The following is a 16,344-nucleotide window of genomic DNA, read 5'->3' as shown; positions in this document are numbered from 1 at the left end:
GAGGACCCAGTTGGCTAACCCTGGTTTAATTGGTGTCATGTTCATATAAAACAAAATGGCTTCTCCTTGTAACCTTATTTCAGCAACAGTCATAGTCAGTTCTGAACGTTTGCACTATGGTGTCTTTCAGTGACACTAAAATGAGTGTATTTATAGGATTTGTAGTCTACTGTCTTAGAATGAAATATTGGAAGCATTTGTAAGCAGTACAGTATAAGAAGAACACATTTCAGATTGGGTAAAGTCATTCATGTTAAATTAGCAGCTTATGATCTAAAATAAGAAATTTTTTGTTTTGTAGGCGAAATTCATGTTGTCCTTATCTTGTTCTCATGTAGATTTACAAATGGAGTAATGGTATGTTTGTACTGTATCAAAGACTCCCAGTCCATGGAATCACAGGGCTGACAGTATTCACTCGTGGAGGCATTGTCTACATAGTCTTGTGCCTTGGAGGTACTGACCAGAATTCTGTCATGTACACATGGTCCAGTAACCAGTTTGGAAATGCAGAGAACGTGGCAATTACTGGAGCTACAAGCGTGGAGTCTCTGGTTTGTGGAGCTGACATCTACATCCTGTTTGTACAAGGTATCGTATATACATCACACATGACACTACTCCTTGTGTGTGACCTGGAAACTCTGTGTACATTAGATACTGCATGTCTGTAATGCCTAAACATATGATGAATGTTAATTTTAAGGGAAAAATGTGGCATATTTTCAAATGTCTTTATTTTCTCTTCATCTATAGGACATAGATCTTACACATAGGATTAAGTAGTGCCAAGACGAGGAGGGGATATCCAAGTGTAAAATAAAGCTCTAGTCTAGAGCCACACATTGTGGCTGATATGCAGGCTTTGGACACAATTCTGCCTAAGAAGCATAGGTGTAAAATGTGTTCACTAAAACGTTGCAATTGCGCACATATTCAAAGTGACAGCTATCGCCAGTTGCATGTGGGTATGCGCTGGTAGCATATGCGCCAGCTATACTTTCGGCATACATCACTTTTACACTTACGTCCGAGTTGCACATTCACTATTAGGTTTTAAAATGATTTTAAAAAATCCTTTCTACACAGCAGAGACAACTTTCTACCTCGTAAACATAGATACTCGTAACATACTGTATACCAGAACAGCAAAAGCACCTATCGGCATCAGTGATGTATTTGCAATCATTGTTGGCAGATGTGGAAGGCTGTCTTGGGGGCCTATTCATCAAGCTAAAAAATGTGTTCAACCCTACGAAAACAGGACTGTCACATTTTTTAACATCAGGGCTATTTAACAAGTGGTATAGCAGCAGATATCAGTGATATCTGCTGCGCTACTTCTCTTTACAATCGAAAAAGCAGTACTGTTTGGCATTATGTGTATAAGGGCATTACTAATGTGTGGCATTAGTGTAAGGGGCATTACTGTGTGGCATTGTGTGTAAGGGATGCTACTACTGTGGGGAATTATATGTACAAGCTGCACTACGGTGTGGCACAAAGCGCATAAAGGGCACTGCTGTGTTGCGTGATGTGAATAAGGAGCAATACGTTGTGGTGTTATGTGAATAATGGACACTACTGTGTCACATAATGTGAATAGCGGACACTACTATGTGACATAACGTGAATAAGGGACACTGCTGTGTGGTGTAATGTGATTAAGGAACACTATGTGTAATGTGATTAAGGGACACTACTGTGTGACGTAATATGAATAAGGGACACAATCCTGTGATGTAATGTGAATAAGGTTGTACTACTGTGTGACATAATTTGAATTGGGGGTACTATTGTATGGCCACTCCCCTTTTTTGGCACGCGCTGTCCCTATTTAAAATATGTGGGTTGGGGCTGTTAATGCTCTGGCTGGCACCAAAATGTTTAGTTACAGCTCTGTGGATGTGGATTGCTATGAGTGAAGGGTGATGGGTGTTGCTGGCTGCCTCTGATCTGTGCTGCTTTGTGATGGGTGCTGTGCTGGGAGAAAGGTGCTGGGTCAGAGGCGGTGATAGGGGGCACCAGCCAAAATTTTGCCTAGGGTATCAAATTGGTTAGGGCCGGCTCTGCATTGGGTACTCTTTCCATAGTCTAGTTTAGTATAACTGCTGCCTTATAAAAGGCAAAAAGTTAGCAATCAAGTTATATAAGAACAGTATAAACCATACATGCTTTTCCTACTAACTGAAGGAAGGGTAAATTTACTAAGAATCTGGGAGAGTTTTTTTTCTTTTTCAACTGGATTAGCTACACCAAAACTCGGGTGATTTGAGGCTCCTGAGACTCTCAAATTTACCAAGAAGTAAGTTTAGCTGAGAGTGAGATGGCCGATGGTGAAGCAGAACGAGATATCTCCCCCGAGTAGTACATTTTGCAGGAGATGACTCACCCAAGATTACAGTGTCTTCTCTCTGCAAAACTCTCCCGAGCAAGCAGCCTGCACATATCAGTGAGATATGTGTAAGCTGCTTGTGTTCTAGGCTGTTAAAAAAGTGGTTAAAAGTAAAAAGAAAAGAAAATGACATAGCCCCCCCCCCAAAAGTCTAACCAGCCCTCGACTTGCCAGCCAGTCCTGGTTCTTAAAATTACAGAATGTGTAGGGTTCCACAGTAATTTAACTACCAGCACAAGGCAGCAGGGCCAGACCTGGTTTTAAATAGTGAGAAAAAATTTGCATGAGGTTCCCCTTATACTTAAAACCAGCTCGGGACTCTTTCTAGCGGGGGACTGATGCCACAGCCAGGGGTGCCCTTTCACCGGGCCCCCCAGCCGCAGCATCAGCCCTGACAGTTAGTCAGCCCAGGCCAGGGATCCCTGGGGAGTTGGGGACCCCCCCAATAAAGGGGTCCCCCTCACCAGGGCACCCCTGTCCTAGGCTCTTCCAGACTCTCACCTTAGTAAATTTACCCCTTAGTGTGTTACAACACAATTGCGCTTAATTATTATTATTAATTATTACTAATTATATTAACTGCTAACTTGTGTTTGGGAAGGGCTACATCTTGTAATATTGTCAATAAGAACGTAACTATTGCAGAATGTATAATTTCTAATTGTCACAAAAAATAAAAAGTATAACAAACTCATGCTAGGACATCCTATGATAAAGGAAGGTTTTAATTTTTTAATGTCTAAATTGATTTCTGCAGCAGAAAGTGATTCCATCAATATATTTCTGTGGGAATCGGGACAGATGTCCATGAAAAAAATCCAAGTTTTTTCTTTTAAAGCCACAAACATGATTCATGCCTTTATGCCGCCGTCAGGACTAGGTAAGAAATAATATTACATATGGGGCAACAGAAATTGCTGCATTGTAGAAGAGGATTAATGAATCAAGTAAACTTTCAGGAGAGGTGCTCGGCCTATAAGAGCTTGCGGAAAATATACCCCTATGTGTACTTACTGTAATAACTTTTCAGTGAGATATTTGTTCATAATAGCAGTAAAATAATACAATAGTCTCGGTTGCAGTAGAGCATATGATGAGAATGTAGCCCAAATACATTATGCACTCTCTACTGATCCATCATACAGTAGAAACCATGGTAACCAGCGCAGACATGACTGTCAAGATTCCAGCAATATTGGATACTGATGTACACAAGGGCTCATGAATGCAAGGGAGGATAAACAAAGTCTGTAAACTGCACTTGTTAAAATGTACTTGTTGTCTACACACAGTCAGCTGAACCAATAATCAGCATATGAATTCACTTAGAACTAAAGACAACATTGAGGCAAGAGGCATTAACAACCTCATACTGTACCTAATTACACTTCTAGTGAATATTACTAAAAAAACTTGCATAATTTGTGCCTTCACCTTCAATCTTTATGGTTGTAATGACCAACAAGTTGTGGTTTGATCTTTAAGGTATCTCTATTATCCTAAAGCTTGGTACTCACTTGGGCCGACATATCGTACCGCGCGTACACAGTGAGCGATGTGACACCCGGTGTGCCCGCATCCCCATAGTGATGCCACAGCACGCAAAGTGGATGTAGCTGTGGGCAGCCATGGAAGCCTGATTTACTACTTTATGCTACTGTGAGAATCATTAGGGCCAATATGAGTGTTTGTGCTAGAGATAGTCATCGGTGTGGCGTCCATCTATGGTTACCATCAATGGTGATGATGACACAGACCATCGATGGCAGGCAACTGTTCTAGGTGGTATCATCAAAGGTTTACCATAGGTATTTTCGTGCATATGTAGCATAGAGTCAGCATGCGCGTCGGCTTGGCTTTTCTACTTCTGTGAAAGAGCCGGGGGCGGGGCTCGGCTGTGACTGACAGCTGAGCCTGTCAGGTAGACGGGCCATTCCATTCCCGACAAAACACACTGTGGAGAGACGGGGCTGTGTAGGTCTGCTCGCTGACAGCCTACCAGCTCTGTGCAACAGCACTTGTTAAATAAAAAATAAAAACATTGGGCCCACAGCTACCATTGATGGTGGGAAACTATCTGGTTTTCTGTCATCGATGGTAAAATTATTCAACATCTGCCATAGACCATCAATGGTTTCTAATCATTAATGGTTAATGGCCATCCCTAGTTCGTGCGTCTGCAAGATTTTATACCTATGGGAAAGATTTCTGGACTGCACAACCTGACTATATTTATGATGGGAGGTGCTACCTGATGAGACTAATTGCAGGCACAGAAACAGACAAATCTCAGGTGCACAACTCCAATGTATTAATAATATATATATAAATGCAATAAAATTTTGCAATCAATAGAGGTTTTTAGCATAATCATGGCCAAGGTTATGGGCCCACCCACCATATCCAGGTAACCTCTTTCGGGTAGGTCCCTAACATACTAAGGTTCAAATCCAGAGCGCAGGACCCCCCAACATTGGCCCAACCAAGCCGCCCCAGGGCACCACCATAGTAAGAAAAGTGCAGTGTAAAGAGATAGTTAGGAGCAGCTGCAGCTGCATATAAAGAATGAAAATAAAAAAAAAAAAAGTGAAGTACATATATATTAAACACACAGTGAAGGGTTAAAATGTGTTATAAAGGAAAATGTGTTATAATGCGGTGCCCTGAGACAGATTAACCAACGCAATCCAGGGGGACCCACACCCCAAAAATGAACCAAAGTTGCACTACAGTATATAACTTGTAGGACTTATCTAGAATTGTGCCTAATACAGTGTGCATATACATTACCATACTCCATGCTTTTAAACCAATAAGGAAGGGTGCTAGTCCAGAATGAGGGCGTCTCTTTTCCCTCAGAAGTGCAATAAAGCAAATTAAATGGAGCATATGGGAAAGATTTCTGGACTGCACAACCTGACTATATATATGATGGGAGGTGCTACCTGATGAGACTAATTGCAGGCACAGAAACAGACAAATTTCAGGTGCACAACTCCAATTTATTAATATATATATTATATATATATATATATATATATATATATATATTATATATATATATATATATATATATAAAATATATATATATATTATTGATAAATTGGAGTTGTGCACCTGAGATTTGTCTGTTTCTGTGCCTGCAATTAGTCTCATCAGGTAGCACCTCCCATCATATATATAGTCAGGTTGTGCAGTCCAGAAATCTTTCCCATATGCTCCATTTAATTTGCTTTATTGCACTTCTGAGGGAAAAGAGACGCCCCCATTCTGGACTAGCAGCCTTCCTTATTGGTTTAAAAGCATGGAGTATGGTAATGTATATGCACACTGTATTAGGCACAATTCTAGATAAGTCCTACAAGTTATATACTGTAGTGCAACTTTGGTTCATTTTTGGGGTGTGGGTCCCCCTGGATTGCGTTGGTTAATCTGTCTCAGGGCACCGCATTATAACACATTTTCCTTTGTAACACATTTTAACCCTTCACTGTGTGTTTAATATATATGTACTTCACTTTTTTATTTTCATTCTTTATATGCAGCTGCTCCTAACTATCTCTTTACACTGCACTTTTCTTACTATGGTGGTGCCCTGGGGCGGATTGGCTGGGCCAGTGTTGGGGGGTCCTGCCCTCTGGATTTGAACCTTAGTATGTTAGGGACCTACCCGAAAGAGGTTACCTGGATATGGTGGGTGGGCCCATAACCTTGGCCATGATTATGCTAAAAACCTCTATTGATTGCAAAATTTGATTGCATTTATATATATATTATTAATAAATTGGAGTTGTGCACAAGATTTTATACCTGCCGCTGCAACTCTCATAATTAGTATAGGGACTTGCACCAGCCCCATGCTAGGAGGAAGAGATCAGTCAGAAACTGGCTTCCCTTCCCTATAAGCACGATATTGTGATACACGCCTACCATACTCGTATGACACAAAGCATGGTTCTCCCACAAATCAGGGTGGTTCTGTGCCCTCCAGTTTCACAGAAAGACAGAACCATCTGAGCGCCGTGCAATTCAGAACAAGACAGAGATAGCCAAAAATGTGCAAATTCAAATCTGAGGATGTGCTGAGATCCCTCTGACTCAGAATCAGCACCTTTGGGGCTGGTATTTGTCATTCTCCAGATTATGATGAGAAGATTATGGGAAAATACTTTACATTTTAAGGAAATAAATTAATATGAATAATTCTAGAGAAACTCACAGCGTTCCCTATTGCCATTCTAGTTATAGCTCAATGCAGAAGGTGGTGTAGGGCTGACTTTAAATGGAAAATTGAAGTTAATTTAATTCTCTTTACTTTTTAGCTCACATCCTACTTGCAGGGGGTAATGTCTCGGAACTGTATCGCTTAGACTTTGAAAGGGGACTGTTTACTCCATTACTGTCGGCTCCGGCCTCTAAACAGTTGATCTCCACCTCTGTAATCTCACTAAATGTATCCAAAACCCTCATTGTCCTGGTTGGAGATTCTACCTCTCAGATTTTTGAGCTGACGTCTATATCCAATCAATCTGACTTCATACCCAGGTAAATGCCCGCTGTATTTTCCAACATCGTTAAACTTCCGATAATAAGCATACTATAGACTGATTATTTCATCAGATAACTAGGCAGTCTAGTGTTGTTGTTTATCTATGGTAACAGATTATTGCTGTAACTAAAATTAATTTGTCATTCTTTCTTTATTACTCATTAGTTTATGTCAACAATTTTAAACCTCGTCTGGGACAGATTTACAGATGAGGTACATAGTGTATTTTGCCATTTGTCATAATTATGCATATTATATTCTAGCAGGGTCCAAATGAAATTCGATGACAACCACATGTATTGCAAAAAATTTTAACATTCGCCACATTACAAATATATTGTAAACTGAGAAATATTTCCTTGAGAGTAACTCTGAATCTAGTACTGCACATAAAAGTGACTTATTGTCTTCAATACTATTCTTTGCTTGCTTATGTTTTTGGATGAGTTATCTAGCCCCCAGTCACTTGATCCCTCCCACTTGTATCCCTTATCCTATTTCCTACCCTTACCTGGTGCACCCAGACTCCCTGGGCTGTATACTCGCACTACAGGATCTCAGCCGTCTTGTAGATCCATGTGCAATGACCTCACCGTTGATGAGAGAATATGTAATTCCTCTATTTCCTATGGTCCAGGGGAGGTGCATAATTTCAGATCTCTGTTCTGCTGCTCTATACGTACCTATTTTCACTCCCCTGGACACAACTGTATTGAGGGAAAAGAAAAACATTTTCCTTATTGTAACAAAGTCAGGAAAGTGACATATTGCAGAGATATTTTGATCTCAATGTTTCTGACAACATAGTTTGCAAAAAAGAAAGTGTGGAGTCCATTATTGTTAGTGTTTTGTTCATGTTATTGTATTAAAGTTGTGCTGTGTCTGCCTTTCTGCTAGCTCAGGTGAGTTGAAGTTTGAGCCTGGGCAGAGTGAAGCCACTTTTGCGGTTAATATACTTGATGATTCAATCCCAGAGGAAGACGAATCTTTCAGAATAAGGCTGAAGAACCCAAAAGGTGGCGCTGAGATTGGCATCCACTCTTATGTGACTGTAATCATTCCAACCAATGATCATGCCCATGGGGTTATTGCATTTTCTCAGGTGATGATTATTATTATTTTTATTAAAATGTATTTATATTAGGGATGTGCAGGCTCGGTTCTACTCGGTTCCGTTCGGTTCTTTTTACCGGATCTTATTGGGTTTCAGCTGTCACGAGTTTTGGATAGCCAATAAGGTTCGGTAAAAAGAACCGAACGGAACCGAGTAGAACCGAGCCTGCACATCCCTAATTTATATAATGCCAGCATATTCTACTGCAGTTTACAATTGGGAACAAGCACAGTAAATAATTATTCAGTACTGGGATATACCAAACAGACAATGATGTTAGAGGGCCCTGCTCACAATATTACACTCTGTAGAACAATAGAAATTTAAGTCATGAGGATAAGTGCTACACACTAATCGTCCAGCCAAACCTCAAGGGGAAAGGGGCTTCCTGGGTCTATATGATCCAATCAAACAACAATGTACTGTAGGTTTAGGAAGTCGGAGCGTGGTTTGAGTATAGAAGAGAATACATGTAAGTTTTGTGTGAACTCTGTAAAGGTGAGGTAATCGGATAGAATAGCCCAGTGAGGTTAAGTGTGCAGTTTGGGGATTTGGCCTGAAGAAGTCATTTCAGGGAATGTTTTAAAGTTTAGAGGCTAGAGGAAATGTTTTCGTGTGATGGAGGGAATTCCACACAGTAGGTGCTGCCTAAAAATGTCCTGTAACTTGGAATAGGAGCAGGTAATTAGTATAGATGAGGGGTGAACATCTAGTGCGGAGCCGAAGAGTTGAGTTGGGAGATATTCTGAAACAAGGGAATTTTTGCTGCTGATCACATACAAATATTTTATATTGAATACAGGCAACCAATGTAGGGACAGTGCAACGGAGAAACACATTTTAGTCTAGCTAGTGCATATAAAATTGTTTGATATGATGCAGGTATTGTTAGGGGAAGACCATTAAAGAGGGAATTGCAATAATGACAGATTATGACTGCATAATTTAAAGTTTCTACAGTGACATTTGTAAGTTATATGCTTATTTTGAACTGTTTCTTAGATGTAAGTAACATAATTTTGATACAGATTGTCTGTGTGGAATAAAGGACAGCTTTGAGCCTCTTGTGAAGTCTTCTCTGAAAGTCTGCAGTTAAAGCACATCTTGTTTGTTTCATTTCAAAGCCATTGTGATGGTGAATAGAGGCCAAAACATGAAAATTCTGTCAATGTCCCAATATTTATGCACCTGACTGTAAATATCATTCGGACAAATCACGAATGAGGATTGCCCAGTAGGTAGTCTGAAGAAAGAAAGTGTGTGAGGCGAGTGTAGGCAAGCTTCTCAAGAAGCTTGGAGATATGTGATTGTTGAGAGGAGATATGTGAATGTTGAGAGGAGATATGTAATTGTTGAGAGGAGATATGTGATTGTTGAGAGGAGATATGTGATTGTTGAGAGGAGATATGTGATTGTTGAGCGATGTACCGGTAATCTGAGAGAGTTTGGGTTCATAACTTTTTTTTTACAAAATAAGAAAAATTACTGCATGATGGAAAGATACCAGGGGATATTGGGAGAGAGAGAGAGAGAGAGAGAGACACTGGAATCAACTACTTTGTGCAGTTATAGTGTAAAGTGCACTGCCAGTAGAGAAGGAGGGTAAGAAAAGAGTGGACACTTCAACCTTAATTTGTGGGATCAAATGAAGTGAAGGTCCCAAGAGGTGCAGTGAAGAAACCGAGCAGGTTGTTTGGTGATGAATACAATATTAATCTTGACCTTGAAGTAGAAAGCAATATCTTTGGTATTGATAGTAGTTGAAGGATTTGGTTTAAAAGGGTTGAGAAGATTTGAATATAGGACTATATTTACTAAACAGCAGCTTTTATAAGCCGCCTCTTCTCCTCGGGCGTCAAGGGAAAATTAAGAATGGCATTCACATAAAGTGTTAAGCACACAGGGCCTCTGTAAAAATGTAGCCCTTGGGGTTAGACGTCTGAGCAGAGATGAGACATTGGAAATATGTTGGTTTGCCAGTTACGGTACTTTTGCTAATGTTTACTTTGTGAGAGTTTTTGAAGTTATTGTGCTTCTATATTGTTTCAAGGGTGATATTATGGTTTACGCAGGGTGTAGAGAGTTGCTAGGGTTTGGTTAACATGTGGTACTGCCAGATTAGGAGAGGAGAATGTAGAATCTGGGGAGAGAAGTGATGAAGGAAAGCTTGTAGGTGATAACATGCTGATCTGAGAGGCAAAGAGAAGTGTTTATGAAATCACAAACTGAACATGATGTATAGAAAACAAGACCAAGGGAGTTTCCATCACAGTGAGCAGAAGAGTTAGGACCTGATTCAGACCTGCTCGCTAGCAAGCGATCGCTCATTGCTGGCGATGCTCGCTAATGTGCGCATGCGTATACTTCGCAGTGCGTGTGCGCAATCTAGTACGAGCGATCGGGATGCGCTCGCTAGCCCTGCAAAAACAGCCCAATGGAATGAGTAACAGGAGAGGCCATTTGAGGATGGTAACAGGGGCAGGGCAGTAGTAACGGGGGAGTGGAGTAGCGGACGCAGGCATGCCTGAGTGTTTCCAAGCCGTTTCAGAGCTGTGCATAATTAACAGGCAGCGTCATAGTACACGTCACCTGGTTGAATTACTGTATACACTGAGGTGCTCGCAGTGCTTGCGGTAGGGTACACTCCATCGCAAGCGCTGTGGTCAGATCCGATGGAACCCGATGTACCGTTGGTTGTATATACTTCCTGGAGATGACGTTCACTAGTGGGCGACTAAAGACTGGTTGGTGGGCGGCTGAAAACACAAAGTGATCGCTCGCCAAGACATAGTGGGTGTGCTTATGCCTTGCCGTGCGAGCGCCTGCCTTGACGTCACTTAGGTGAATTTCCATACACTGGGAGCGAGCGGCCGCATCTCGCAAGCGGGTCTGAATCAGGCCCTCAGTCCAATGTGAGGGGCTGAGAGAGGAGTTTAGAGAGAATAGTTTGGAGGCATAAGGAGATTTTGGATAATCACTGAGGATGTTGAAATCACCCAAAATAATAGTGGGGATGTGAAAATGATGATGTCACTTTGTTTTACTATATTTAGGTATTAATATTATTATGTATTAGTATTTATGTATACTCTAGTATTGATGATGAATGATATTATACCACATTGTATAATGCCAGTATTTAATATCTATGAATATCTGCATGTATTGATTTTCCTAATGGTAGAATTCTTTAATGAAACAAGCAGAAGAGATGGAACAGGACAATCTGATCAGCTTCACCATTGAGCGTCTCTATGGAACATACGGCCGTATTGTGGTGGAGTGGTTTGCCAATGGAAGCGTTGCAGACATATTTCCTCCATCAGGAGTGGTATGTGACTTGTGTAGTATGCTGGCTCATTACTCATTCGCTTAATACAGATGCAAGTGCAATTACTTTTTTTTACAGGCTGGAGCCATTTAGATAAGAAGTATTCTTGCATTTATTGTGGTGGGCATAGTCAAAGGTCATTAATGGGCACAATCAAACTACTGATCTGAGATGGCATTATGGCTCGTGTGTGACCACTACCTGTGTGAAAGCCATGTGCTGTCAATAATACTGTAGCTGCCTTTTAACAGAAAAAAAACATGTCTAAGCACTGCTGTACTCTTACCACTCTTGCTATTGCAATTTAACTTCTACTTGCCATTGCCAACGTTGCAGGCCTGCCGTCCGTGAGATTCTGTGGGGGGATGTACAAAGTCAGGGTGGGTGATGTGCGCTATCGTGGTCGCCCTCTGCTGCATTACTCCCACCCATCGGTGCATGATAATGTGATACCCATCACAAAAGCATCCACTTTTTTTATTCTTGTTAAGCCTCTAGGTTTATAGCTGGATGTACATCATGTGTTTTCACTGGCAGCTTTAAGCTTATAATAGCACTGCAGTACAATTCTTTACAATATCTGCGCCCTGCATTTCTTCTTTGTGCCTCAAGCTTCTAACAATTCCTCACTATACATGCGTGGTTACCGTGCTCTGTGTGACTGTCCAGCATAGCCGCGCTCTGGACAGTTCCTAGAAAACTCCCCTTTACTCACCAGAATATAGTAAGTGCAAACCTGCCTCTTTGTTTTTCAGCCCCTTGGTGCTGGTCTATGAGCAGAAAGGCTTACGTACTACTGTTGTAGAAATGACTGTTAGAGGCTATATTTAGTGTAACCAGTCAGACTGACACTTTTATTAATAGGTTAATAGACTGCAAGGAGAGAATCTGTCTGCTATAGTTTCCCTTTTGCAGTACAGATTATTCTGTCATCGCATGATTCAAATCACATTGGGCCGGATTCAGAGGTGGACTCAGGGCCTTATTCAGCCACTGACAGAATTGCAAAGTCTGTGCAGACATGCACAGGAAGCATCACGCCCCCTGCTGCATTACATATCCGAGCTGCGTTGTCCAACATCGGATACTCTGCAGAACATTGGCCAGCTAAGATGACCCATGGGGTCATGCAGCCAGCCATGAGAGGAAACAGTCAGGAAATCTCTGTCTGCCGACGGAGATCCTGCCTTCTTCCCTTACCTCCAACAGCAGCGACACACCTCTGTTTCGGGAAACAGAGGCCATCGCCATCCCCTCCCCACCCACAAACGGCAGAAGACTGTCAATCACTGCCAGTCTGCTGCCAGTCTGCGTGCGGGATTCTGCACATGCGCAGAGTGGGTCAGGCGCCTGCGCAGAGTCCCGATCATCGGGACAGTGCACTGCTGAATAGGGCCCTCAATGTCGATGTTGGATGTTTCCTACTGCACATGCATGGCGATGGATTAGCGATGGCGGATGCAGTGAGTTGCGGTCACGGTCGGAGCTCCCGTTGGTGTACGCTGGGCAGAACTTTGACCCGGGGAGCCTATTCTGAGCCTTCCGCTGTATGGATTTGGACGAAAACTTCACATTGGTAACATTGGATTTCAGAAGACATACTGGGTATTGAGGTCCCAGTCGGACCTCCTGTTGTTGTATGCTGGGCAGAACTTTTACCCGGGGACACTAGGAAGAACTTTGACCTTTGAGGGGTAGCAATTGGTCTGGGATGCCTAATGGAGTGGTTGGGGTCCTGGTCGGACCTCATGGTGAGTGCGCCGGGCAAAACTTTGACCCAGGGAGCCTGTTCTGGGCCTTTCACTGGATGGATTTGGACGACATCACATAATAAAACTTATTAACTTGAAGATTTAAACCCGGGCATTTCTGGGTATTTCAGTTAGTTACTAATAAACAAATCACATTGAGAGACAAAAAAGTTTATCACTTTTTGACAGTTACAAACTAAATATCGATCTTTTTCATACTTCCTCCTATGCGTCATTGTTTATTATTATTTTTATTATTATTGTTATTATCATTTATTTATATGGCGCCACAAGCGTTCCGCAGCGCCTTACAAGGTTCATAACCAAAAAAGTGACTTACAGTAAAATACAGTACAATGAAGGACAAGGACATGGATAATATACATTGATACATTGGTGGCCATAACACCCAATTAAGCAACAGAGCATAAGCACCAAGTGTTAGGTGTCCTAGTGGTGAGTAAGAAGTAGATGAAAATAAAGTAAGAAGAAGCACAAGAGGGCCCTGCGCACAAGAGCTTACATTCTCATGGGGAGGGCTATAACCACACATTTAAACAGAATTTCACAACTACAGCACGCTTTGTTTCTGTCAGGGTCTCAATAAGACCTAGTAAGGCTGGCAGCCATTAACAAATGTATTATTATCTCTACATCTAGTAACCCTACCTACATTGCCATAGCCACGTCTTTAGTCACACGATAACACGGGGTTCTATTTGTTCTGCGCTGTAGCAGACAACTGCCCGCCATTTATGAGGGTATATTTACTAAAGTTCAGGTCTTTAGAAGTGGAGTTGTTGCCCATAACAACCAATCAGATTCTACTTATCATTCATCTAACACCGAATCTGATCGGATCTGATTGGTTAATATGGGCAGCAACTCCATTTCTAAAAACCTGCACTTGAGTAAATATACCCCTAGTGTTATTATGCTTTCTGTTGTAAATAATCGTTGAATTGTGTGTGTATTAAATAAGAGCATGTTATAACAATAGATGTTGATTATATTGACACATGTGCTTATGAATCACTTATTAATTCTTAAAGATGTAGTTTTATTCTTTTATTTTGTATTTAATTTTTACGATGGATTCCTGCACCTGGGAGTGATTGACCATTGTTGTAAAGCACAAAACATAGTGTATGTTTTGCATACTTAGTAACACAGAATTAAGGCTTACGTCCAATTACTCCCAAAGTATGATTTTGTGGATGATGTAGATTGTTGTTTTTTTTACCTCTCTTTGTAGGTGGCTTTCTCTGAAGGCCAGGCTCTCACTACCATCACCATTACCGTTATTGCAGACAGTATAGCTGAGCTTGAAGAGACGGTCACAGTTATCCTGACAAAAGTGATAACTTTGAATATCCAGGATTCCCGTAAAGGAGCTATATTGGACCCCAGTAGGTCCAAGGCTGTGCTGACCATCCTGCCCAATGACTCCCCACACGGTGTGATTGGATGGCATGTCAACTCACTCACTGTTAAAGTCGATGAACCTGAAGGTATTTATGCGGAGGATGTAGACTGACTGAAAGAACATTTTCCTCTGCACTTTATGTGGCCACAGATAAAAATCTTACTGAAAATTTAAAGCGGCACTAATATTGAGTACAACACCTGGCATGTTTGTTTGGCAGCTAATATTAGTGCCACTAAACTTTGAGGTCAAACTAGCTGAGAAATGGCAGATTGCTTAAATTACCTGTGATTCTCTTGTGCTTTCCTTTGAAATGTATGTGAGTAGTTCAATGTCTCTAGAGCTCCGCTGCTGCTATATATGCCTCAAACAAGTTACACATCTCTTCTTCCAGTTACCATTCAACAATTCAGTTGGCACAAGAAAGATTTACAGTTGTATATAATAAAGTAGACTGAACATACATTCAAATATAGGTTTGAAATGTGCATTTTTACATGTATATTAGGTGTTGCAAACAGTTTACGATAAGTCCAACTTAAGATCAAGTGTATAAATATAGCTGATATGCAACTCCCCATCCTCAGCTTGATAAATACCACTGCCATATCTTTACTATTTTAAATGTGTAGCTTAAAACAGAAAAAAGAGAAAAAAAATGATACTGTATTTACACCCTTCAAATGAATAGCCAGCAGCAGTGTACTGGACTCGTAAAAGCATATTTGTAGATGTGTCCAAGCCTAACTAGGATGCATCTCCAGGGGACATGCTACACATATGTGAGCCCACCCTTCCTATGCTGAACTTGCACATGTAACCCTCCGATACCATTCTATGCAAAAGGGTCCACTAAGAGCAAGTTACATTCTACTATAAGTGTGGGTGTCATTGTTATGTGCAAGAGCAGTGCAGGAACGTGCATTTATATGTGGCGCAAATCATGCTCTTAAAGTGTGCTTGTTACCAACAAGTCTATTTGTGGGCTAACCCTTTGATTAGAGTGAAACCTGTCACAAAGTGCCACAGTCTTGTCGCTAGTTGTCTTCAGTGTACTGATAAGTTGCAATGAATATTGGTGTCACACACAAAGGGCCTCCTGATTCTGAGCCATATGGATCTCTTAGCACAGACAGAAATGGCAAGTGGCAAGTGTTTGCATACAGTGCATGCCTAGAAGCCAATTTACACATGTATGTGTATATTCCTCCTATTCTGAGTTGGACGGAACTGCAAAATATCGCAGTTCATGGCAGGAACTGTGCAGAGACTATGTAAACGCATTTAGCCTCCCTGACTTGTCGGAGTGTCATGTGAGTGCAGCAGTGTAATGGGCGTTTCATGGGAGTGTCGTTGGCATGTACCGAAAGCTCTATGAGATGCTGAGTCTGCATACGGGAAGGGAAGCCTTTTCACTTGCACATTCATGAACCTCCCTCATTAGTTGAATGGACACTGGCATTAGCATAAGATAGCAAATCAGGCTGCTGCCACTTTGCATGCAACTCAGAAAACGCAACAAAGTGACTGCTGGCACTGCATGATGATGATGGGTAAACTCTAATACTGAGTACACACTTAGCGATGTGTACCTGGACAATAGGTCTGCCCGACGGGCCAAGATATTGTACCGTGGATACACATTGAGCGATGTAATGAACGACGGAACGTTCCCTTGTTCTGTCCTTCATTACCTGCAACACGTCACATGCGATATTGTGCAGCACGGCCGACCGGACGATATTGCATGCGACTGCGGGATGAGGCAGATAGTCCGT

General features: G+C 41.5%; 1 protein-coding gene across 1 annotated transcript in view; it reads left to right on the top strand.

Annotated features, from left to right (window-relative positions):
• The window catches only part of ADGRV1 (adhesion G protein-coupled receptor V1), a 556,691-nt gene that overhangs the window by 207,561 nt on the left and 332,786 nt on the right, over window positions 1–16,344 (top strand). The window contains exons 50-55 of the mRNA XM_088444649.1: window positions 339–591; window positions 3,153–3,275; window positions 6,718–6,940; window positions 7,842–8,046; window positions 11,243–11,389; window positions 14,396–14,651. Coding sequence (XP_088300775.1) covers window positions 339–591; window positions 3,153–3,275; window positions 6,718–6,940; window positions 7,842–8,046; window positions 11,243–11,389; window positions 14,396–14,651 — 1,207 coding nt within the window. The remainder of the gene's footprint in view (window positions 1–338; window positions 592–3,152; window positions 3,276–6,717; window positions 6,941–7,841; window positions 8,047–11,242; window positions 11,390–14,395; window positions 14,652–16,344) is intronic.

Source organism: Taudactylus pleione, unplaced genomic scaffold (genome assembly GCF_031769625.1).
Source record: "Taudactylus pleione unplaced genomic scaffold, aTauple2 ptg000370l, whole genome shotgun sequence".
In the NCBI taxonomy this organism is placed as follows: Eukaryota; Metazoa; Chordata; class Amphibia; order Anura; family Myobatrachidae; genus Taudactylus; species Taudactylus pleione.
This window is presented reverse-complemented; position numbering and strand designations above follow the sequence as displayed.